This window comes from Haemorhous mexicanus, chromosome 7, assembly GCF_027477595.1.
Source record: "Haemorhous mexicanus isolate bHaeMex1 chromosome 7, bHaeMex1.pri, whole genome shotgun sequence".
NCBI classification, from domain to species: domain Eukaryota; kingdom Metazoa; phylum Chordata; class Aves; order Passeriformes; family Fringillidae; genus Haemorhous; species Haemorhous mexicanus.
Genome location: NC_082347.1, coordinates 21,418,909 through 21,442,536, shown reverse-complemented (window position 1 = coordinate 21,442,536; position 23,628 = coordinate 21,418,909). Strand labels below are relative to the sequence as shown.

The window sequence follows — 23,628 nt, the reverse complement described above, 5'->3', positions numbered from 1 at the left end:
TTGTTGATATGGGAATAGGGGTTGCTTCAGTATATGACAAGTCCAAACTCTGCCCTACAAGAACATTGTAGTCTTGGATTTTCATCATTATAACTTACTTTGGGCAGGTCATGTTAGAGATAATGATACTAAGTTTATGGAGGCAAAAGTGGTTTCAGTAATATTCCTGTTCTACAAAACATTATTAATTTCCCTTTTTCCTCTTGGTGTATTTCTCTACTGCTCTTTCATCTTAGCTATGAGATGTAATAGTCTTTCAGGAAGGTTAAACTTGAAAGAGAAACTTCTCCTGCCACCTTGCCATTACCCTTAAATTTACTATGAAAGCATGAATGATCTTGTCTTATGTTTACCTTCAGTCTTGCTTTATACATCTTCTGATCAGATGATTATGTACTTACTCGAGAAACTAGAAGTGGCAAATCAATTTAAGTGCTTGGCTGTAGCTGTCCTCAGCATCAAAATTGTGATGACATATACTAATGTGATATCTAGGGCAATTAGTAAAGTTCTTTCAGAGAAATTATACTTGGTGTAATCTCTGAGCAGATTGAGAATAGATGAGTGCATGTTGCTTAACTCTACTAAGTCAGAGCATGGAATGAAGACTGACAATCACTTCTAAATTGCTTTATATTGCATGTGTCCCAGAAACGTCACTTCAATAGTTGCTGCACAGGCCTCTAGCTTTTGTCTGCAGTGTACTTGGGAGTTTGGGGTGGGAAGTAGGTTCCATGTCTCTGTAAACTTAGTCTTTAATCTGAAAAGTTCTTTATGGAACCACCGTTGAGAATGAATTAGTGTTAATTTATCATATTACTTTCTCTGAGCTGACACCTTTAGATGGCAAGTGTGCTGTAGGCTTCTCTCCTTTTTCCCCTCATGTCATTTGGGGGATGCATGTCTATGCTGACTTTGACACAGTGACTGTGCAGAACTGAAGACCAGCTGCATGTTCAGCCTCAGTCCCAAGGGATAGGGCCAGAGCTCCCAAGTGCTGGGTTCTCTTCAGTGGTATTTAGATGTTGTTGGAAGAGCAAAGAACTGTCCTTAAGGTTTGAGTTTTTTTCTAAATGGTGTTGCTTTAATCAGCTATCCAGAGACAGTGTGAAAGGAGGAAAATTACAGATCCGAAACAGAAACTGAAGCTCTTCATTGAATTATTATTCTAGCAGCTGTTTGTATCTTTATGCAGATGCTTTTAGTTAAATGTGACTTAGGAAAGCTGTAAAAATGTCCCAGTACGTTGTTCAGAATTGTAGTGGAAATAAATTTCAAGTGGGGAAATGTGGGATTAACTAATGCAGTAATAGATTTATGCCCCTGTATAAACAAAAGTTGCAACATGGCTCTGACATCTTATGCAACTCTGTCAGGTGGTACCATTGTGATTTGTCTGCTAGTAGGTTGTGACTTTTACTTCTGTTTTGCTTCAGAGATTTTAGGCTTTTAGAAAATGTGCTTGTGACAGTTGATACAAGGGTTTATGCTTGAGAAAATCAAGAGGCTGCCCAGAGATTATTGAACCTCCTTGTTCAGTGTTCAGGACTCTGATATTGATTTGCTGTGTTTCCCTGTTGTCTGACTTGACATCAATTTGTGTTTTTACACTGAATTTATCTCCTTTTATGGTGTATCCAGAGAAGATTCAGCAGAAGTGTTCTGGGGAGAAGTCATTTGTCTTAAGGTTTCCAGGAGTGTGTATAGGTTTGTATGGAGAATACCTTTTCCCTCAGCTGATGACTTCAGTATTCCATTATATTTTCATTCCACCTTTCCCCTCCAAGCAGTGCAGGTCCTCTAGAGGATGCTGGTCAGCAGACTGTGAAGATGCTCAGCAGGCTGGAGCCTCTTTCCTTTGAAGACAGGATGAGAGAGTTGGGCTTGTTACACCTGCAGAAGAGAAGGCTCTGGAGAGAATGTGTAGCACCTTCCAGTACCTAAAAGGGCCTACGGGGAGGGCTTTTTGCAAGGATGTGTGGTGGTAGGACAAGGGGAAATGACTTTGAATGGAAAAGGTTTAAGAGCAGGTTCAACTGAAATGGTTAGAGTAAGGTTTACATTAGATACTAGGAAGAAAATTCTTTACTGTGAGGGTGGTGAAGAACTGGAGCTGGCTGCCCAGTGAAGCTGGGGATGTCCTATCCCTGTGAGTTTTCAAGATCAGGTTGAATGTGGCTTTGAGCAAGGTGGTCTAGTGAAACACACACACACACCCTGCAGTGGCAGGAGGCTGGAACTAGATGATCTTTAAAGTCCCTACTAACCCAAACCATTCTATGGCTCTGCAAATTGACATGAGTAGGGCAGATGTCTTAGTGAAAGTGTTGATTTTTCCTAGAAAGCAGTGCTGGAGTAGTGACTGTACTGCACAATTAACTATGATTATGGGCAGGGGCATCCTTTCTCCCAGGAAACAGAAGTCTTAAATTGTAGAATACTCTTGTAATGTCCTTCCTCCTGAAGAAGATAAAATGCAAAAAAAAGTAAAAAATACTTGACTTCCTTGTGTACCTGTGGGTAGTTACTGTGAAGGAGAATGTTGTCAGTGCATGAAAGATCTTATAAGTAAAGTTGATGTTTTGGGGATGTTACAGTGCTACTTCTTTCTCCTGAGCTTCTGGAAAAGAGATGATGTTAGGAGACCCAGAATCACAATGATAACAGCAGTTTTTGCTTACAGCTGCTGTTTTTTCTTCTGGTGGTTTATAATACAGAGATGTTCTTCACCTTGTTTTTAGTGTGGCAAGGGGCATGATATGTAATCAAGTCATTAGTTCTCATCAGTCTTTTCCAGCACTCTTTGAACAATGATCTTCAGTAAATAACTGTCAAACTTATAATTGTTCTCGTATGAATACTCAATCATTGAGTTGCAATACTACAATTAAAAGGAATATAAATCTACAGATTGTGTGGGCTGTCACTGATACAAGATTTGGAGGGACTTTTTAAGAGACTTTTTCATAACACTAGAAATTGCTGATTTCCTGAATCAACACTTCTGTCTGCCTGTCTAGTCTTACTGTATCAGTTAGAGTGCCTTGGCTATTTGGGGTTTGAATTTGTTATGAGAGGGGCCTTTAAGGGGGAATTAAAAGTTCTGAAGAAAAATTGATATTTACCTTTCTTTTTACCGGACTTTCCTTAATATGTAGTTTGAGTTAATCGAGTATTAATTTATTGGCAGGTTGGAAATACAGATTTGAGACTGTTTTGAAATATAAAAGTGGTCTGAATGCTTCTAGATGTGTCCCGAACAAGAAGTGAACCCAGGGCTATTACAGTGAGGTTCCTGATCCCAGATAAGTTGTGTGATTTAGGTTTGTTTCTCAAGTTCTTTCAAACAAAATTTCCAGAAATAGTCTGTAACTTTAAAGTAAGAAAGATTAGAGTGAGAAGTTAGTTTCAGTTGCTTGATTAATGTATTTTGGCTTTTAAGCTTTGCTCTGTTTAGGGTAATAAAGTTATAGAGGGGGGTTGTGCGATATTAATACTTTCCCCTTCCTTTCCCCCCTCTTTTTCCTACTGTCGTCATGTTTTGTCACTGTCAAGCATAGATTTATTCAAGTGTAGATTTATTTCTCATTCAAACTGTTGTTTTTGTTGGCAGGAGCTACAGGCAAGTCTATGAAATTATGTAATGTCTGAAAAGTTATGTTCATGATTAATTAGCCTATCACAAAACTATTTTAGTGTGTGTGGAATAACTAGATCATATTTTTTATTTATTTGGCAGGGGTAGAAGGCACTCTGGTCAGATCAAGGAACTTCACAGTTCTTTGTATTAACTATTCTATACATTACCTGTTTACATTTGGAACATGAAATGTATGTCTTTTTTATTGGTCATTTAATGTGAACCTCATTTTTTTTTTTTTAAGGAAACGAGTTTGGGCTGCAGGTATTCCTTTTTTCCCAAATTGTAAAATTTATAGTTGTTTGCCTAAAACTGAACACCTTTTAAATGGCATGCTCAAAGAAAACTTGCTGGAAGTTAAAAAATGGAGTAATGATATGTTAGTTCTGAACTGTATGGACTTGAATGGCACAGCTCTCATGGCAGTGGAGTCAAGATCTCAAGCAGAATTTGAAGTCACGAGGGAACTTTCTCTATTATTTATGCTGCAGGGCTTTGTCTTGCTTCCCCTCCACAAAAAAAAAAAAACAAACAAACAAAAAAAAAAAACCAACAAAAAAAACCCCAAAAAGGTATCCTAGTGGAGTAGTGGAGTTAGGTTATAATCTGAAAATTCAAAGGTACAGATATTGAATCTTTCAGATGTTGATTTATTTTTTAAGATTACTTGCTAGGAATGAACACATCTAGGTTTTATTGTAAGCATGAAAATAGAGAGAAAAGGTGTCTTCTGTGGTTTGGGCTATAGAGAGGTCTTACCAACCTCTTACTGAAGTGATCATATTTTAGACAGGTAGTTTTCAAAACTTTCTCTGTCCTCTGTGAAACTTCTGATTTGCATTGCACAAGTGCAATTTCACAAATCCTTGCTTTTTGGAAATTTGAACAAGATACTGTGCCCATCCTAAATGCAATTACTCATTTAAACCGGCTTTGCAGTTTTTAATACTGCATGTAACTTTTTATTTTCACAAAGTTGACAACATTCTTTCTTACGGTGTAAGTGTAAATGCCTAGTTGTAAATACTGGAAAGTTAAGGCACGAACAGACAAGAGCTGTAAATAATAATTTTATTTAGACTATTAAGAAACACTGGTATAGTCAATTTTCTGGTTGTGTCTTGGGATCCACTATCTACTTGGTGCTTCTGAGTGGTTAAGGGAGGTGCTTTGCTCATATGAGCCTATATGGGAGCCTGAAATATGTACAGTGTAGGGATAGGAATTGCAGCCTTCATTGCAGTGATCAGGTTTTTGTTGTACTTACCTGTTGGTGCTAAAACAGCTGAATAGTGCATGCACAAACTGAAAAAGTGAAATATAAAACTGAGTTTACTTGTCTCTTGGTCTTGCAGGCTAATCCAGTCCTAAAGACGTTTCAGTGAGTTATACAGGGTAGCTCTTGTCATGCTGCTTGTCCATTTCCATTGTGATACTGTATTTTCTCCTGTGTGTGAAGGAAGAGTCGAGGGAAACATCTTTGCACAGAAAATTTTGTCATGAAGTGGATTCCTGCAGTGTGTTTTAATGAGTATTTCATTGTGTCTTGTCCCATCCATGCTCTGCACTCATTTGGAATTAAATGAAAAGTGTTTTTGCAGTTCCACTGTACAAGAAAATTTGCAGTAGAAGTAGTTTGAGTATTACTGGTGAGAGTTTTACTTTAATGGCCAGGGCCCTTAAGTGTCGATGATGCTGCAGGTACAGGTTATTTCATTGGTTAGTTCTTTTACTGGATGGAAGCAAGCAGGAGCTGCTTCCTGTCAGAGATGAAAGGAGGTTGATTCTAGAAGACTTCAGTTTCATACTTGGGTATGGTCCAAGAGTGCTCTTAGATGGATTTGCTAAGTGACAGTTTCTTAATTCATTCTGTGCTTTGGTTTTGCCTTTTTGTTGAAGTTGCTTATCACCTTCTGTAGGCCATTAGTGGTTTTGAAGCAGAGTGTAGCTGCCTTTGAAGCACTGTTTAAAAATCCCTCATGAAATTACAGTCAACAAGCTGCTGAGTTAATGAACTTTGTTATTACCTTGCTCCTGTCCTTTTTTGTGTCCTTTTGCACAAATGCTGATGCTCAAATTCCTATGTTTTCCCTGAGTAACATGGCAATTTAATATTATTGGTAGGACAGAGAATGGCCCCATGGGCTTCATAGACTTTAAGACTTGGAAATAGTGTAGAAGATAAATTGGAACCAGTGCTTGAGAGCCTCATTGGATTTGTTTCTAAAAGCCACGCAATACAAGTTGTTGCAATAATTTTTTTTTAATTTCCCTTCCTCCCCTCTAGTCCCCCAGCATAAATATAATCCTTAAGGCAAATTTTAAGCCTCTTTCCTTCAAGAGACTTTCATTTAATTTTATATAATAGGCCTACTTGAAAGCCTTTCTAAGAAAAACTGGTCTTCTGTGAAATGTTTACTGGCTTTGTTCTGAGCTGTTCAAGGCTCTGGTTGACATCACATGGCTACTTATTGGTTTATTATATTCTAAGGGAGATTATTTTACTCTGTTTGTAAAATCATCTCCAGTGATCTGAGTTTTTAATTATGAAATTAAAATTATCTTTTTGATTTGGGGGGGTTATGATTTCTTGATAGTATGTCACTATTGAACATGATCTATACACAGGAAGAAGCAGAGACTGACAAAGCAATCTGTGTCATTCACTGGAAGTGCCAGCCTCTTAAGTAACTCCTTGGGGTACAGGGCTACCATGCCTATTCATCTTTCTTATCCTCTGCCATGGATTTCAGCACACGAGGAAGCAAAAAAATGCTGCTCTTCCAAGTCTTGTGTAAAATGCATTGTGTATGTACTTCACAGAGCTGGCAGATTTTCAATGGCTTTGTGTCTTGGGCAATGGCTTGTAAAGGTAAATTCCTGCAAGTGATTTCAGTGTCTTGGTTGTTGAATAAACTGCTTTTCTTCTCTCAAGAATAAAGTTCAGTTCCTGTCAGGGGAAAAAGAAAATGAAGCTGTTAGCATTTAATCAGCTGTTTGTCCACATCCTCTTGCTTCAGAAAGCAGACCGTGAATTGCTTCATTTTCAAAAGAATAAATAGATAAATAAATAGATTTTCATGACCTGTATTACTTTGCAGCTCACGTGGTAGAAAAGTATCTTAGTGCTGGTGTTTTTTACTAGATAGAAACCAGTGGTGAAAAACCAAATGGTCAATGGCCAAGCTGCTGCTGCTTGTTCCCTGTAAGAATGTGAACTTAGCTGTGTCATTTTTCTACTACTTGGACCTAAGTATGAGATGTGGCTGTGTTATTTAGAGTGATGTAACTCATACTGCATTCCCTCTAAACATCCTTTCAGCTCAATTATTTCAAGTTGTATGCATGAGTTAAAACTAAATGCTTTTTTGTTTAAAAAACCCAAAATGTATACAACAAAACCAAAATGTATGTGCTCTCTATTTAAAGCTTCTATTTCTTAATCATATCAGTGGAGAAAATCTAAAAAATAGTTCTCTTGTAATCCCATATCAGGTTCTGGAGTTTGTGGCCATAATAATTTTGCTTTGGTCCTAATATTTTTCCTTTATATGAGGCAACTAGGCAGGATATGTCTTGACTTTGTGCAGAAATTCACCTATTTAATCTTGGAGTAGAACAGGGCTCTGCTTGTTTTATTTATAATTGCTTTTCAAACGCTAGCCCAGTTTCAAAAAGCCCTGCTTCTGTATTTAGTATACTGCTATTCAAATCTAGATTGTGCTGACAGTAGATTTGCCCCAAAGAGTAAACTAGATAAAATATGCATATGATCAATTTAATATGCAATTAAACATTTTCCCTGAGCAATTAGCATCAAGACAACTAATAATTATCCTGTGCCACGCTGCAAACATTATCTGCATTTATGTAAGATGACTTTGGTAATAAGTTATGGATAAAAATATGCATATATACAAACATCTGAGTAAACATAATATCGTAGCAATGAAGCATGTGCTTTTCATACTGGAGTTTGTTTAATCTGTGTAAAAACAATTTGTTTCCCCAAAGAATATAGATGTTGGCATGGCCATGGGATCATGGTCTGTGAATTGCACCACAGCTTACCTTGTGGTTATGTGCATTACCTGCTTCATTCTAGTTGTGTTGCAGTAAAAGATAAAATTTGGAGTTGGAAAATGCAATCCCATTTGAACAACTGTATATACATTTGACAAAAACCAGAGGAATACCATGTCTGGAAGTCTCCTAAGCATATGAAGAAACTGAGATAAAGAAGACATTGTGGAAGTTAGCTATGTGATGAGCAGGGTAGTTGAAAGCTAGATACATATAATGCACTTTACCTTTGAGTTAGACTTTGCATAAAGATAACTCAGTTCCGTTTTCTTGACATCTAAGATGTAGGTACACTCAAGAACCCTGGAGGTTATCTAGGCAGGGCATCTGATCCCAGCTGACCAAAGAGATGTTCCATGCCATAAAATGTTATGGTAAGTGTATAAAGTGGGAGCAAGAAGAAGGCAGTGGGGTGCACCAACACAGGGTGATGGTGTTTGTCTTGCCAAGTAACCGTTACATGTGAAGGGCCCTGCTCTCCTGCAATGGCTGAACAGCTGCCTGCTAATGGGCACTGGTGCATCAATTCCTTGGTGTGCTTTGCTTGTGTATGTGGCTCTTGCTTTGGCTATTAAACTGTCTTTATCTCAGCCCACGAGTTTTCCACTTTTCCTCTTCTGATTCTCTCCCTATCCCTATGTGGGGGTAGTGAGTGAGCAGCTGTGTGGATCTTAGTTGCCAGCTGGGGTTAAACCGTGACACATAGAAATTAATGCAAGATCACAGAAGGGATGCAATTTAAATAAGTAAAGTATCAGAGATTGTTGACAGAAACAGTAGCACGGCCTGCACATATCCAAGGGTTGTTTTTAGAGTGACTTCAGTAATTCTGTGTGTCTGTTGAATCTGGACTATAGTTGGAAATCCTCCCTTCTGTAAGTGTAGAGGCTTTATATTCATTCTGTTGAAAATGAAAGCTAAGGACCAGGACACTTAGCTGTATTTTTGAGCTGCTGCTTTGCACCTTTCTCTAGATGTTTTCTCTGCTTGCTCTGGGTGGTGTTTTTTCAACAGAAATAGAAATTTTAATATTTTCTGTGGATATAAACTACAAATGAAACATGAATGCAGGTTATTTTATGTGCAGCTAATTAAGTCTAAGCTAATCTAGTGTTACTCTTGCAGTTAGATGGCTTTGGGGCATGTGAATCCAGGAGGATAGGAAGGTTTTAAATTTACTCTTTTTGCATAGTTCTAGGTATCTCTGATGGTTACCTTGTATATATATCACAATGCTTTTAGAGAGATATCCTTTCAAAGTACTGGAGGGAGGTGAGCAGATAAAGCCGCAAAGCCACTGTGTAGTAAGAAAGTGACATTTTTACAAAAACAAGGCACACAAACCTGCATTCTAGCAGTGATGATAATCTTTGGGGAGAAGAGGAGAAGTTTGTCTGTAGCTTTTCCTCAATACACACCACTTATGCAGTTAGTTGATTTAAAAGTGTAATAAAGAAAGTTCACAGCCTGGTCAGTCCTCTCTTTTTGGAACTGCCCTTGTACTGGCCTTTGCTTTGTGCTCTTTGAATGCGTAACTGCTACATTAAGGTTCATAGCAGGTGTAATTTTTCCACACTTCTGCCTGTCAGGATGTGTTTACCATGATTTGGGGTAGTGTGTATTATTTGCCATGCTTTGTAGGCCTGTAGGACTAGTATGGGAACTACTGGATAGTTAGCAAGTTGTTTTAAAAATTCGGAGTTTAGTTTAACTTACAGCTCCTGAAGCATGATTTTCTTTTTCAGATGTGGAAAGGAAACTGTTTTGTACACACACACACAGAATGGATGCAGGAAAGGGATTGCAGCTGAAAGTGCTCACAGAACTTTGTCTTGTGTGGGACCAAGAGCAGCTGCTTCAGTAGATGAGACAGAAATCAGTACCTGTTCCTGATAAAGCTTTTGCTTTTCAATATTAATATTTCAAAAAACAGTATTTAGGGATGCTTCTGGCAGTATTTCATGTTCAGAGACTTCTTTTTTTCAAACAATGGTAAAAATAAAAAAGGAAAAAAAAAATAGTACAGATAGCCCTCGAAGGTACTTTGTGAAAATGTAGGTATTCTGAGAGAGCTTATTTCCAGCCTTAGGAGGGACAGAAGCAGCAAGCTGGCTGAGACCAGGACAGTGGATCTGTATTGAGGGTCATGGCAGCTTCACTTTTCAGTACAATTTGCCCCTCTATCCTGGTAACCCTGTAATTACTTACATGCTGTTTCTGTTCATAGGATAACAGAGATCTAATGTTTGGGTATCATGCATAAGGATGTGTTTTCCAGCAGGTAGTCAGATGATGTTGAGGTGGTTCTGAAAAGGCATGGAGAGGCAGTTGCAAATGAGAACAGTTGAGGTTTTTGGTTTGCTAGTAAAATTTCTTGGGAGTGTGTGTGAAACTTTTAATTTCTTTTAATGTGTGCATAACACTTAATGAGATAGCACTTAAGACTGTAATTGTGTGTACACAGCTAATGCCTAACAGTTTTCAGACAATCTGTTTAAAACCTCAGAGTGCTATAGCAATGCAAATAAGAATCTGCTTGCTTTGAGTGGGATTTATAGTTTTGGGTAACTTTGCATACTCAAAAATAAAGTAAAATAAAACTTTACAGGACTGAATGTGACTTCTGTGAGGGTGGGATGTTAGAACATACTAAATGCTTTAAGAATTTCATGGTAACTATAAATATAATCAAATAAGCATATAAATTCCACAAGCACAAAAAGTACATAGGAAAAAAATTGGTTTGGGCCTTAGTTCTGGGACAAGTTCTGGCAGAAGGTAACAGAAGTCCAGCTGAATTTTACAGAGGATTAATTTTGTGCCGGGGCAAAGCCTGTTAGTTTCTTAGAATAGATAGCTGTGAGTCGTTAAAATAAACAAAATAATTTACTGGTTGCATAAATGACTTCTAAGTCTTTGCTTAAACATGGACACTGCACTAGTTTGACTAAATGCTAGGACTATATTGTTATTTCAGAATTAGTGATGATATGAAAGGTGTTCTTCCTCATGGCAGGGCATTTGGAATTAGATTTTTGTTCTCTTTAACCTAAACCATTCTATGGTTCTTTATTTTTTGTGGACCAGTTAGAATGCAGAATATGTAAAGACTGTGAGCAGTAAGGATAATGGGTCCTTAATGTTTCAGAATGTGTAAACTATGTCAAATAGTTAAAATGCTTTGGGGTTTTCTGGGGGCTCTGGGGTGGCTTTTTTCAGTTGGATCAATTACAGAGCACTAATTGAAGGCACTAAACAATTTATCTTTTTTTAAGTCTTTATCTGTAGCACAAACGTGGTTATATTAAACATAGTTTTAATTCTTGTGTTCTTTAGTGACTGAAATAATGAAACTTAAACAGAATTTAGTGTACGCACATTCATGTGTTGTTAGTGAAAACTGTTTCAAGTGTTAGAATAAGCACAATCAATTACTGTTTGGAATAATTTACAAATTATAGATGTTGTAAAATTGGATGTTGGTGGTGTTTTTTGGTGATACAATATTGTCATACAGTACATGGTTTTAACACTATTTAGAGGATTGATGGACTGCAGTTGTTGTATGTATGATGTTTTGAGGGATTGATTGATTATGGCAGTTGAATGTGTGATGCTTAAATAAGTACAGTTCAATTTCTACTTGGGAAGTAAAATAAAAACCCAGCCTGTTTACAGGTGCTGAGTTGATGGTCTGTTATTGCTCCATGGTGTGTCTGTTTTAATGTTTTAAAAATCCAGTTTCCTGACTGTTTTATGTGGAACTTCAATTTCTGAATGCATGTTGGCATAAGGGATGAATTTTCTGTAAATTTGCTCTTACTGCAATTGGGAATACAGCTATTAGAACAAGACAGTCTAAATTTGAATGTTCAGTTTCTAGTAACCTAGCAAACTATATTGTTTTGCAAGTTGTCATTTACCTTATTTGCAGAACTAAAGGGAAGAAAAATTCTTCTCAGCTTATTAGTTCTGTTGAAGCAGTAGTATGTTACTGGGTAAGAGTTATTCAGACCTCCCTTGTGAGACAGAGCAGACACCATACTCCTAAAGCTTTTGTAACACAAATATTAATATTGAATATTAACACCGACAGTATTACTGGCTCATCTGGTACAAAATTCTGCAGTGTTGAATAACTGACTTGAATAGAACTCGTTTTGTAAGAGATGAAATGGAATTAACCTTCCTGAAGACAAATTGTTTTTCAAAAGATATGTGATGGCTATATTTTAGAAGATAAACTACTGATTAGAAAAATAGATTAATTTCTCTTAGAGTTCCCTTTGATTAAGGTATGATTAAGGTAGGAGGTGCATTGCTGTTTGGATGACATTCTGCTGCTGATAATCAACAGCTAAAAAATTGGACCACCACCCCCCCCCCAACCAAATTAACCCCAAACACCCTTCGCTGATGCTAACTGAGGCAGTGGTGAGCCAGAACTAATACTAGCAGTATGAATTCAGGCTTGCTTCGACTGTGCAAGCTACAGCAAAGCGAAATGATGTCTTGTTTACTGTGCTGACAGGAGTGTGTGTGTGTATTTGTAACTTTCAGTAGTTGAGAGAACAGACCCTGTAATACAGTTATGAATGTAAATGGCTTCAAAGAATATACTGGAGCCTGTAAGCTTCTTGGAAACTTGTATGTGAAGTGATAGGATTTGCAAGCTCTTTGTGATTAGTTTTGGTACGGGAACATCAGTCTTTGTAGCCCTGAACTGCCAACAACCTTTGTCCTTTATTTTACCTTCAGAAAAAAAAAGGGGGGATGGGGTGGGGTCATGTTTGAAATAGGGAAGTAAATGAATGTTGGCTAATGGCCATGTCTTTTCCTAGAGCAAAAAAAAAAAAAAAATCTTGGAAAGATAGATGAGATTGTGGACCTGGATTTGAATGATATGTGAAGCTTTGTAAATTATTTATCAGCACTAGCCTTTTTGAAATGGCTAAAGCACTGTTACATTGAAGGGAAGGAAAATGGTATGGTTGCCAAGAGGAGATTTTTACTGGATTCTGCTAAAAGAATAATCTGTCTTTTAAAATTATCTGTATTAAGCTTTAAGTAGCAGTTAAGAAATGTCCACACAATGCTGCAAAATCTGTTTGAATAGCTCTGGACCCTTTTTCTGCTGCTGATTATTAGCATAGTTGATGTATTTTGGTTTTTTTGCTAGTATCATTTTGCTCCAGTGACATATCTGATGAAAGCAAAATTATGGGAAAGATTTGTTGAATTATATCTGACTGGCAAGAATAGTAACTAATAATTTCTTTCTTATTTTATTTATACATGCATTGGTTTTATCAAGTGAAAAGTCCTTCAAGTAGCTGGTACAACCCTTTCCACCTCTAGAACTACGGATCTCGTTCAGTGTCATCCTTTTAAAACTAACAATACCAATAGTGCTTTTTTTTTTGAAGCATGACCATTTTTGAAAGCTGTTTTATCCAAGTTGCCATTTCATATTTCAGCTAACCATATAATCCATAATGGAGACCTCAGTAAGACAAAAGACTGCAGATGACGTTTTTTCCTATTGGTTAAAAGAAGGTTACAGCAGTTCCCATTTGTAGACGATGGGAGAGAACACACATCTCCTTACTTGAGAAAAGTTCAGCTCTCTTTATCTTTTATGTGTATTCTTTGGGGTATACAAGTATGTCAATATTTCAGTAATTGTATTGTGAAGAGTTGAACAGTGAGCAGACCTGCTGAGGACTAAGTTTTCAGAAAAAGTATGGTGCCTTGGGGTATGTTGATATGGAAGTATGTTTATGTGTGTTCTTCTTCTATGGCTAGGACAGACTTATTTTTCTGGTGTCAGCATTTTTCATGCTGCTTGACTTAAAATGATCATAAAGCTTAATAACACAAAAGTAGTTTCAATGTTTCTGTGTTACATTGTGTTGAGGTATAAGGGCGTATCACCATGAAACTAATTCTTTCACAAGAATACCCCTAAAAACAAGCTTTCCCCACTTCCCGGATCTGTAATGGAATACAGATTTATAGGTCAAGTGAAGATAGCCTGCCAGCTTTCAAAGTATTGTAGCATAAAGAGGAAATGGAAAATGAAGGTAAAGCCAGTAAATGATTGCTTTAGTATGTTAAACTAACAGCATTGCCTACCTGAATCTGGAAGCTGTGAATTCACGAAAGAAATCATTTTAATCTGAGTTATTGTGATACTTTCTGCTAGAAGGTTCTCTGTTATTTGACTATCCCATTTGGGAGAAATAGTTGCATATAATTTTATTTGTTACAGACATGTTTACAAATACTTCCATGTAGTCATTAATACATTCATATTTTGGATGTTGCAGGTTAGTGTTTTCTTTAAAGCGCTAAAATATAATGCAGAAACTATATAACTAATATTCTGTGATTGTTATGTAATTGATAAGGAAGATGGGAAGTAAATTTATATCAATTCTGAAGTAATTATCTGGAGCATTCTGTGTATTGCTTCTAGACATTAAAAGATTTGCATGTTTTTTATTATGAATGTCTGTCAAAGCTGATGGGACTCAGACTGGCATGGATAACCCCTGATCTGTTAAATCCAGTGCTTTTACCCTAAAATGGTAATTTCAGAGGAGAGGGTATGAGTTGTATTGAACTTCCAAGTAGTAAAGCATGTCTTGAATTTGAGTTTTTGTCTTGTGTAAAGGAACTGTATTTGTCTGTAATAAAGACTAGTTTACATCTTTATCTTTGAGCTCTGTTGCCATTTGAAGAACAAGTAGTTGTGTTCTGGAGTTGCAATTGTGTGCAAGAATAGTGTCCCAAGTTCTAATTTTTCCCTTTTTTTGTTGGCACTACTCTTGTATTGCAGACCTGTGCAGGGTGGCTTATTGTGAGCCAATTTGAAGTTTAGGAAGTATGTTAAGATGAAAACTTTGTAACAAAGTTAGTAAAGTGGACATTTGCCTTGCCAATTAGTATGTACTACAGCAAAATACCAAGTAAAAGCCTTGGAGACTGGTGGGTTTTGGTTTGGAGTTTTTTTGTTAGCTAACTGTCTGTTTATTTTTAAATCTAGCCACGAGCTGATCCCATCCCAATATGTAGCTTTTGCTTGGGAACGAAAGAATCAAATCGTGAAAAAAAACCAGAAGAGCTCTTGTCTTGTGCAGATTGTGGCAGCAGTGGTAAGTTGGCTGAATTTACAAATACTAGGAATGTTTATGTTTTAGTATTTTAAAAAATATTTTAGTATTTTAAAAAATGTTTTAGTATTTTAGTATTTTAAAAAATATTTTAAACTTGTGAACCTTATCCTTTCTTTGAACAAACATAGATCAAGAACTGAAACTGGGGGGGATAGAAGAATTTGTTGTTTTTCTTGGATTGCTTGTTTTGGTTTTGTTTGGTTTTTTTAAACTAGAATTTTGTCATCTTTAGGATAATTACAAGTGAGAGGTATGAATTCATCTTTATGTCGAAGTATGGATCTGCTGAGTAAATTAAGAGGGGGAAACAGCACTTTTACAATACAAGAATTCAGTTGTTTGGGATCTATGTTGGCTCCGAAAACTCAGTTTTGCATTGTGACATCAAATGATGATCAAGAATTTTGCTTGCACAGATTTGGAACATTTCAGAAGCTGGTGAATAATCATAGTAATAAAGACTGTAGCAGTCTTTGCTGCTGCACATCTTGTGTATCCAGTTGATTTTTTTAATACAGTTTTTGTATTACTCAAGAGGGAATTTGAATAATATTTTAGGTAACATAGCACATGAGGTGGGCTGCTGGTTGGTTACTTGTCAGGCACAATATAATGACACTGCTGATTGCATGTACCTTACTCCTGTGTGCTGCAGCAGCTCTTGCAGACTGTGGCTGTTCCTAATGCAGGTGCTTCTCTTCTCTGTGGTGACCAGTGCTGGGGCATGAGGCAGCAGCCTGAACTTGTTTCAGGGCAGGTTTGGAAAAAACTTTTCCCAGAAGGTGGTTCTGCACTAGAATAGGCTCCCCAGGGCATCAAGGCTGACAAAGCTCAAGAAGCATTTGGACAATGCTCTCAAGGCATATGGTGTGACTCTTGGGGATGCCCTGTGAAGGGCCAGGAGTTGGTCTTGATGGTCCTTGCAGCTCCCTTCCAGCTCGATATTCTTTGATTCTGTGAATCTGGAGTCCATGAATATCATCATTTTGCTGTGCTGACAGTAGCTATGGCAGTTCTCAGGTACTACATCAGTACTTGAGTAAAAATAAAAATACTGTGGATAAAAACATGTTTTCAGTTAATCAGGATATGTTATTGATTTTCTGCTTCTCAGTTGTCACCCTGATAGTAGCTTTGTATTTTAGCCAGTGTATTTTTTAGTATATTTTAGCCAGTTATTATACTCTGAAATAAGAAAATTACTTTTTTAACCCAGTATGCAACAGCAAACCTTATAAATTTAAATTGTCTTCCTTTTAGTGGTTTATAGGTTACGGGTTTCCTCTGTTTTCAAATCTGTTTTGTGATGTTTACAAAATTAATACTTGGTTAGACTTTGGTGCACAGAGTTTACGTTTATCAGGTGAGCTTAGGTATCAGCAACTCTTCTATTGTGTAATAATTCCCTGGTGGGTCTTAAGACACTTTAGAACTGGAAGTCCTGACTTTCATGGATCAGCTTCTATTTGAATTAACACCGATACATTCTCTCTGCCTCATTAAGACTAAATTATCTTTAATTAGTTCTTCAGATGTATTGGATATAAGGCATGAAATGGTGAGACTGCCAATCAGTTTGCTGGATGGTTAAACTTTAGCTACTGATGCCTAACTAAAATAAAAACCAATTTCAGTACAATTTATAAATAACAAAACTTCACTCAAGTGGAGTTTTATTGTAATTGGATTTGTAATTTTGCACATTGCAGTGTATCTCAAAGCTGGTCTTGCTGTCTAACAAATGGAAAAGAAATTGCATGTTGTGCACAGCAAGCAAATTGTTCAGTTGATCAGAGATTAAATTGCAGTGCCCACTACTGGCATGCCTGTTTTCCCTTTTTGTTTTTGTGTCAAGTCACTTTTGTCTTTTCAGGTAGTGCTTCTGCATTCTGAAAGCAGAAACTTAGCTGGATAGCTAGGTGCACATTTTTGTGGTATTTGGGAAGAGAGATATTTGGGTATTAGAAATGAAGTGCGCTGCCATGTCAAGTTGGCACAGAGGGTTTTCTCAAGAACTAAGATGAGGGATGTCAGATGTGAGAAAACAAATCCCATTACAGAAGCAGACATAGTTCCTCTTGGTTTTGGTTGGGTTTTGTAGTTTGTTTTTTTTTCTCTCCTTTTTCCCTATCTCTTGATTTTGAAAAATCAATACACTTGAGAGTTGGAATCGAACTCTTCTATTTTTTCCAAACCCAAACAAGATGTGCAGAAGCAATTAAAGATTAATGCTGCTGACAGATTTTTATAAGGGTTTGAAGTTGTAGAATGAGGAAGGGAAAAATTGAGTGACTGGAGAATTATAATAAATGTTTTTTAAAGGGAGCAAAAATAGCATTTTTTGAAAGGGTGTTCTCCTTTCAAATTGGATGTTATCTTGAGGAGGCAAGAGGGTTATTGATCAAAGATGGGTAGAGAAGGCTGGAGAGCAGAGCAACAGAGACACTGGACTCAGGTCAGAAGGAATAGGGAAAGAAAATATTTGGAAAGAACTGGGTAGAGATCGCTTTCTAAATGAGATTTAGGGTATGCTTTAGTAATAATGGCATATAGAAATTATCTTAATTATTGCTGTCTGTATAAGGATATTGGGTTAGTTGGATAAAATGAACTGCTAAGAAACCTGCAGGTAGAAAAAACTGGTACATCCCCAAGACAGGTGCACTGACCATCTCTGCTCATAGCTAAAGTCTCCCTAAATAATAATAACACTTTCTACCTAAAAGATTATCGGACACGAGGGGTTTGGGGTTTTTTGTGAATTATCTACACAGTAGTTCCCAGCATTTGCGTTTAAGTTAAAAATAACTAGAGGTATTGGCAGAACTAATTTTGCACTTTAAGTGTAGTCAGTGATCTAATGCTTGTTCTTTTAAAATACTAGCTTTTTCATCAAATCCTTTAATGAATAGAAAAGGCTCTGCTTTGTGAGGAAGACACAAAAGTGGACAGGTTTAAAAAATTGCCTTCAATCACAAAGGAATGAGATGCTCACTTTTGACTTTCTAGTCTCACCTATTTCTGCCATGTCACTGTATCACACTTAATTTGTTCAAGCAGTGGTTACCAACCAGTGAAAATGGATGTTCCATATGTTTATACATCACAGTTATTTACGTAAAACAAAACTAAAATCAACAGTTTGAACTGCAACTTACTTGCTCCTTGAAATAAATCACTTCTGTGCAGGGAAGATAACTGGAGTTAAATACATTTACATGGAGGTGATTGATTTATGACTACGCTTTAATGTGTTAATAGGGTTGTTAAGTCATAGTTGATAAAATAAATCTTTATGTGATATTGATTACTAATATCAGCCTCTCTAGGGGGTTTCATTGAATGAACAGTATCTCATTGAACTCATCTCTGCTGTTGTAGTATATTTGTCACATTCTTAAAAGTGCATACTCAATTTTCACCCCAAAAATATTGGTATATCTTAAACTGAATGCAAAGAATCAAATGGTTATGCTTTTTCAATATTTTTCTGAAACTACTCTTTGAATTTATTATTGCTTGCTCCTTCCTAATAGGTTATATCTCTGCATTTTATTTTGAGGAAAATGCACAATTCAAGTTGTCTTTTAAAGTTTAACAATAAAGTGGTTTAACCCTTGGATAATAGAATAAAAGGAAGTAAAAGCTGAAATTATCGCTTATTCAGGTGGTTTTTGCATTCCATCAGTCTTTGCCATTCGTGCCTCAGTCCATGAGACAAAAATAGCAAATGCTCATAGATTAGATTGTATTTTTATTTGTGGTGTTTTAGGTCAGTCCTGGACTGATGGAGAAAGTCTGAATCACTGTAACTACAGCGTTACCTAGAAGAAAGCACTCATTCCAACTCTGACAGTGAGAAGAAAGCACCTTTGATGCATGCCATGTCGCTGCAGCCATCTATAAGTGCAGCATGGCATTGGGGATTCTTCTCTCTCTGACAACTTCTGTGTTCATGTTCATGATAGATAATCTCTGAATATAATACTATCATGAAGTGTTTCCCTGGGAAGGCTTATCCCTTCCTATATAGCAGTGCTTTTATCTTTTCTGGATTAGGGCTACACTCCGAGGTTGTTGAAGACATGAAAAAATCTCTGCCAGTATTGCCTCAGGTTGGATGTGTTCAGTTGCCTGGTATCTGCTGTTAATTGAGACAAGACTACTGTGAAAAGAGGGTGGTCCTGTTGAGGAATTTTTGTGTTTTGTGGGAGGTGGTAGTTCAGTACTCCACACCCATCCCCTCAATTTTAAACCTTGTATTGCAATATGTTTCCTTATGCCAATTGCCTGATTAATTTTTTTTTCTCTTTTTATTAGTCTGAAATTGTTCTTTGTGTATAATTAAGTAATTAGTTGAAATAAAAAATGCATATAGTTTGGCTCTTCAGTTTCTCTGGTAGATACTTAGTATAGTTTAAAAAATAGCTAATGCAATTTTATCTGAAGATTTCCTCTCTTTATTTTGCAGTGCTATGAAAGGGAAATATGGTTAAGTTTATAAATACACTTTTTTCAGAACCAGTGACAGTTTAATATGCTATGGAAATGACCTAGTGAAAATAAAAAGTTCAGTTTTAGGTGCTTATGTAGACCATTCACTTTTGTCAGTTACAGTAAGAGTCAGTTTTCTACCTGTCTTCATGAATGGGTTTAATGACAGTTATTCTGTATATTTGTATGAAGTAGATGAGCTAAATTATTTGTTGAAGAATTCTGAAAGCAGATGGTACTTGCAGCGTTCTGGTGGTGCTGGCTACATCCTGCTGAACTTCAGAATCAATCTAACCAATCTTAAATCTCAGCCTCTCAATAACATTTTGGTGTTTTTTAGGACATCCATCATGTTTGAAATTCTGTCCTGAGTTAACAACAAATGTGAAGGCGTTGAGGTGGCAGTGTATTGAATGCAAGACATGCAGTGCATGTAGGATCCAAGGCAAAAATGCAGTAAGTTAGACTTGCTCAGTGTTACTTGGCTTCTCTTTGTTTATAGTTGCTTTATAATTAGCACATGTCCAAATGCAAGTAAGTGGTGTACAACTTCAAGCAATGCTGTATTAAGTCTTTTTTTTTCCTTTTCTCCACCCCCTCATCCTTGCCCCCCAGGATAACATGCTTTTTTGTGACTCCTGTGATAGAGGGTTCCACATGGAGTGCTGTGACCCGCCGCTATCCCGAATGCCAAAAGGTGATCGAAAAAATCCTTTCCATGAAAGTACTTCCATTTGCAGTCTTGTATTAAGTGACCAAAACCTGTTGAGCATGCTGTTTTCATTTTTCTTTTCAATGATAAATAGTACAATTTCATTAATATCCAAGGAAAATTTACTTGTCATTATATGAGGGTTTTTTTTCCCTCAGGAAAATAATAAAGGTCTACATCAAGTTCACCAGATGTATTCACTGTGTAATGAGTTGTTGCCCCATTTATTGAAGGTGAAATTTTAAAAAGGCCATTTAAATGTTTGGAGCATATACACTGATAAAATTCTTGGAACATGTAGAAGATACTCTGCCTTTTGTAGGAGTAATTGGAAAAACAGGCAAACAAAACAAAATGCATGTGCCTTCAGGTTCTCTAATCTGTAGGTTTCTTACCTACGGCACCTCTCACTTTTGCTCTTACATCTTTATGGCTTTCCCTATTTTATCTTAAAGTTACATTAAAGACTTTATTCAGTTCCTCCCCTCCTAGTCCCCAGCCTTATCTACAATAAATGTTTGGCTATCTAATGTTAAAAGGATGCTAAATTCAAGTTGTGTATTAAACACATATACCATGGGTGTGAAGTAGTATTTTTAGCATGCTCTACCCTTGTGGCTTTGTAACACACGTGTAAATTTTTTACCCTGTCTTAATTCTGTCTGGAAAAAGATCTAGGTAATATAAGGAGGGACAAGCTAGAACAGAAATTCTTTTAGGAATCTAATTGCTCATAATCTTTTCTGTGATTCTTGTTGCCTCTTGTATCCCCCTTTCCATGAGCACTTTGCTTTTCAAAATTTCAGAGTACAGATAGAGGTGGATCATGTTTTTTATCCACTTTCCTTTGCCTATGTCCTGTTCAAGAGATGATTTGCTGACTTTGTATATACTTGGTATGTATCTTGGTACGCACCTGTGTACAGCTAAACTCTTTTTCCTTTATACAGGGATGTGGATTTGCCAGGTCTGTAGACCAAAGAAGAAAGGGAGAAAGCTGCTTCATGAGAAGGCTGCGCAAATAAGGAGACGATATGCAAAACCTATTGGACGACCGAAAAATAAATTAAAGCAACGAATGTTGTAAGTTTCTCTTGGTTTTTCTTTCTTTAGATGAGAATGTAGTCAGATAAGAGTTTGATGTAGGTTTCAGCACTGTTTTTAACTCTGTTTCAGATTGGGGAAAACGTAATGAGTGATTTTGTATGTGCCTTTCAGCCCAATGTTCAATAACTCCTAAATTATCGTAGGTGCTTTTGGTGTCATGTCAGGCAGTGATAAAAAAATTACTGTAACTTAATTTTTCAGATCCCACACATTTTTTATCAAAGATTGTACCTCTAACAGATGCAAATAAACTTCTATATAATAACATGTGTCACAGCTATCTTTTAAGTATAGCTTCAAATAATTATAGTACCTACAGAATACAAAGTGAATAATATCAAGCTAGTTATATACAACTACAGGGGACCGTTCTGCTCAAAGAGCTGTTTGAAAACTATATAAAAATTACTTTATTAGTTAATACCAGTCCACAAAACCTGTTCCAAGAAGCAAACTATACAAGTAACATAGAAGTTCTGGTTTCAGTGGTACTCTGGAAAAGATTATTACTTGAATTCTGCTGTTAACCTGCTACCATTTACTAGGAAAAGAGATTGCAATTCCTCTTGCTTTTCAGGACTGTGTTTATCTAAAACAAGAGTGTGCTGTTATTTTCTTTTAGCATCTGTCTTCCCAGGAAACACTGTAGTTGGACATTCTAAGTCTTGGTTAGAGGATTGTTTAAGTAGCATTGAAATAATGAGTTGTCATTACATTGAGTGTTAAATAGGAACAAATTCTGTGTCAGCTACAGTAGCATGTTGTCCTCCATCACATGTTCCTATCCACGTACACTTTTTTGCCCCCATTTAAGTATTATTTAATTGTTTGGCTATGTTAACTGAGCAGCTGAAAATCTTTCTGACTACCAACTACTCATTCTGTAATTATTTTCCACAGTCTAAAAACCTGTCTTGTATTATTCAGAGCTGCTGTAAAAGTTTGCATTTTGCAAAACAAGGATTTTTGAAGCCAATGAAGCCCGCATGTGAAAATAGAAGGAAAAGTACTTGCAGTATAATGCACTAGTCAACTTGATTTACTTGATCCTGTGCATCTTGCTGTGTTCTCTTTTGCCTTTCTCTCTGCCAGGATCTTTCATCTTGTCTTTTTGTTTCTTGTCCTAAAGTTCAGTGTATGTTGTTCTAGTAAAGTAGTTCAGGACAGGAATAAAGTACGACGCTGCATGAAAGTAAAAAATGTAGTTGTATTAGCTGGTGACAGACCATGCTGTTAGACTGGGTGAAACACTGTACTTCTCCATTCTCCTCCTGAATAAATAGCTTAGGAATCTGAAGGTCATTGAGATTTCTGTATATCATTGTGTGTGCATAATAAAAATATTCCCTATATCTCTAGCTATGCCTTGGGCTTTAGTTGTACCTCTGGTTTTATTATTTACCCTTTGAAAACACATAAACCTTCAGTTGGAGGTTAGGGCTCTCTTGTGGTTCAGGAGTGATACTCCCCAGCTTAGTCTACTGCTGAGACTCCCTGCTCTCTTGCTTCTCCCTCCTCCTGCCAGTGTCTGGAGAGGAGAATTGAAGGCACAAAAAGTAAAGATCCAGGCTGAGATAAGAACAATTTACTGGAAACAGGAGTGAGAAAAGAAAGCAAACAGTAACAGCTACAGTACCAATAACAAAGTGTACAAGACAGGCAAAACGATTCACATGTGATTATTTGACATGGTGTTACCCAGCTGCTCCCTGCTTACCCCACTACAAAGAACCCCTTCTCCCTGGAAGAGAGTCCCTTTCCCTGCCCTTGAGATGGTACAGAATAACCACTGGTCCTGGAAATGTTCCCCTTGGCTACTGCAAAAATAACCCTGCCCTGAGCAGAGCCAGGACCGGTTCTAATCAGTCCTGCCATCTTTGTTCTCTGCAGACCTGGATGTTTGGGTTCCCAGCGGGTGGATTTAGCAGCAGTGTACCCCCGGACACTAATTCTGCTTCTCCTCCTTCCTCATACATGTAATAGAAAGGTTGGGAATGTTGTGAGGGTTTTCCTGTTATCTTTTGCTGTTGAGATGTTGAGCTGCAACTTTTATAGTGAACATCATGCTAAAGGCTGCAGAAGTTCTTTTAGTATCATATGAAGATTATTACCAAGGCTGCAGAAGTTCTTTTAGTATCATATGAAGATTATTACCAAGGCTGCAGAAGTTCTTTTAGTATCATATGAAGATTATTAACATTTTCAGAAAGGTTTTCTTTGTAACATGTGAGCTGAAAGCATGTTAAAGGAGTGCTTGGGAAGCACTTTGTAAAATAAATATTTGCAAAGCTGCCAACACATTTCTATTACTTCAGTGTCTCAAATATAAAACCAAAGTAATCTTGTTGGAAAATTAGTGGTTAGAAGAAAAGAGACTCTTCAGCATGAAATTCTATTCAAAAGTGATTGTGGAG

General features: G+C 36.9%; 1 protein-coding gene across 6 annotated transcripts in view; it reads left to right on the top strand.

Annotated features, from left to right (window-relative positions):
• KAT6B (lysine acetyltransferase 6B) overlaps positions 1-23,628 on the top strand; it is a 106,678-nt gene that overhangs the window by 35,355 nt on the left and 47,695 nt on the right. For all 6 annotated transcript variants that reach the window (XM_059851331.1, XM_059851328.1, XM_059851333.1 and 3 more), the window contains exons 3-6: positions 14,772-14,880; positions 19,736-19,851; positions 20,011-20,092; positions 21,058-21,190. In XM_059851331.1, coding sequence (XP_059707314.1) covers positions 14,772-14,880; positions 19,736-19,851; positions 20,011-20,092; positions 21,058-21,190 — 440 coding nt within the window. The remainder of the gene's footprint in view (positions 1-14,771; positions 14,881-19,735; positions 19,852-20,010; positions 20,093-21,057; positions 21,191-23,628) is intronic.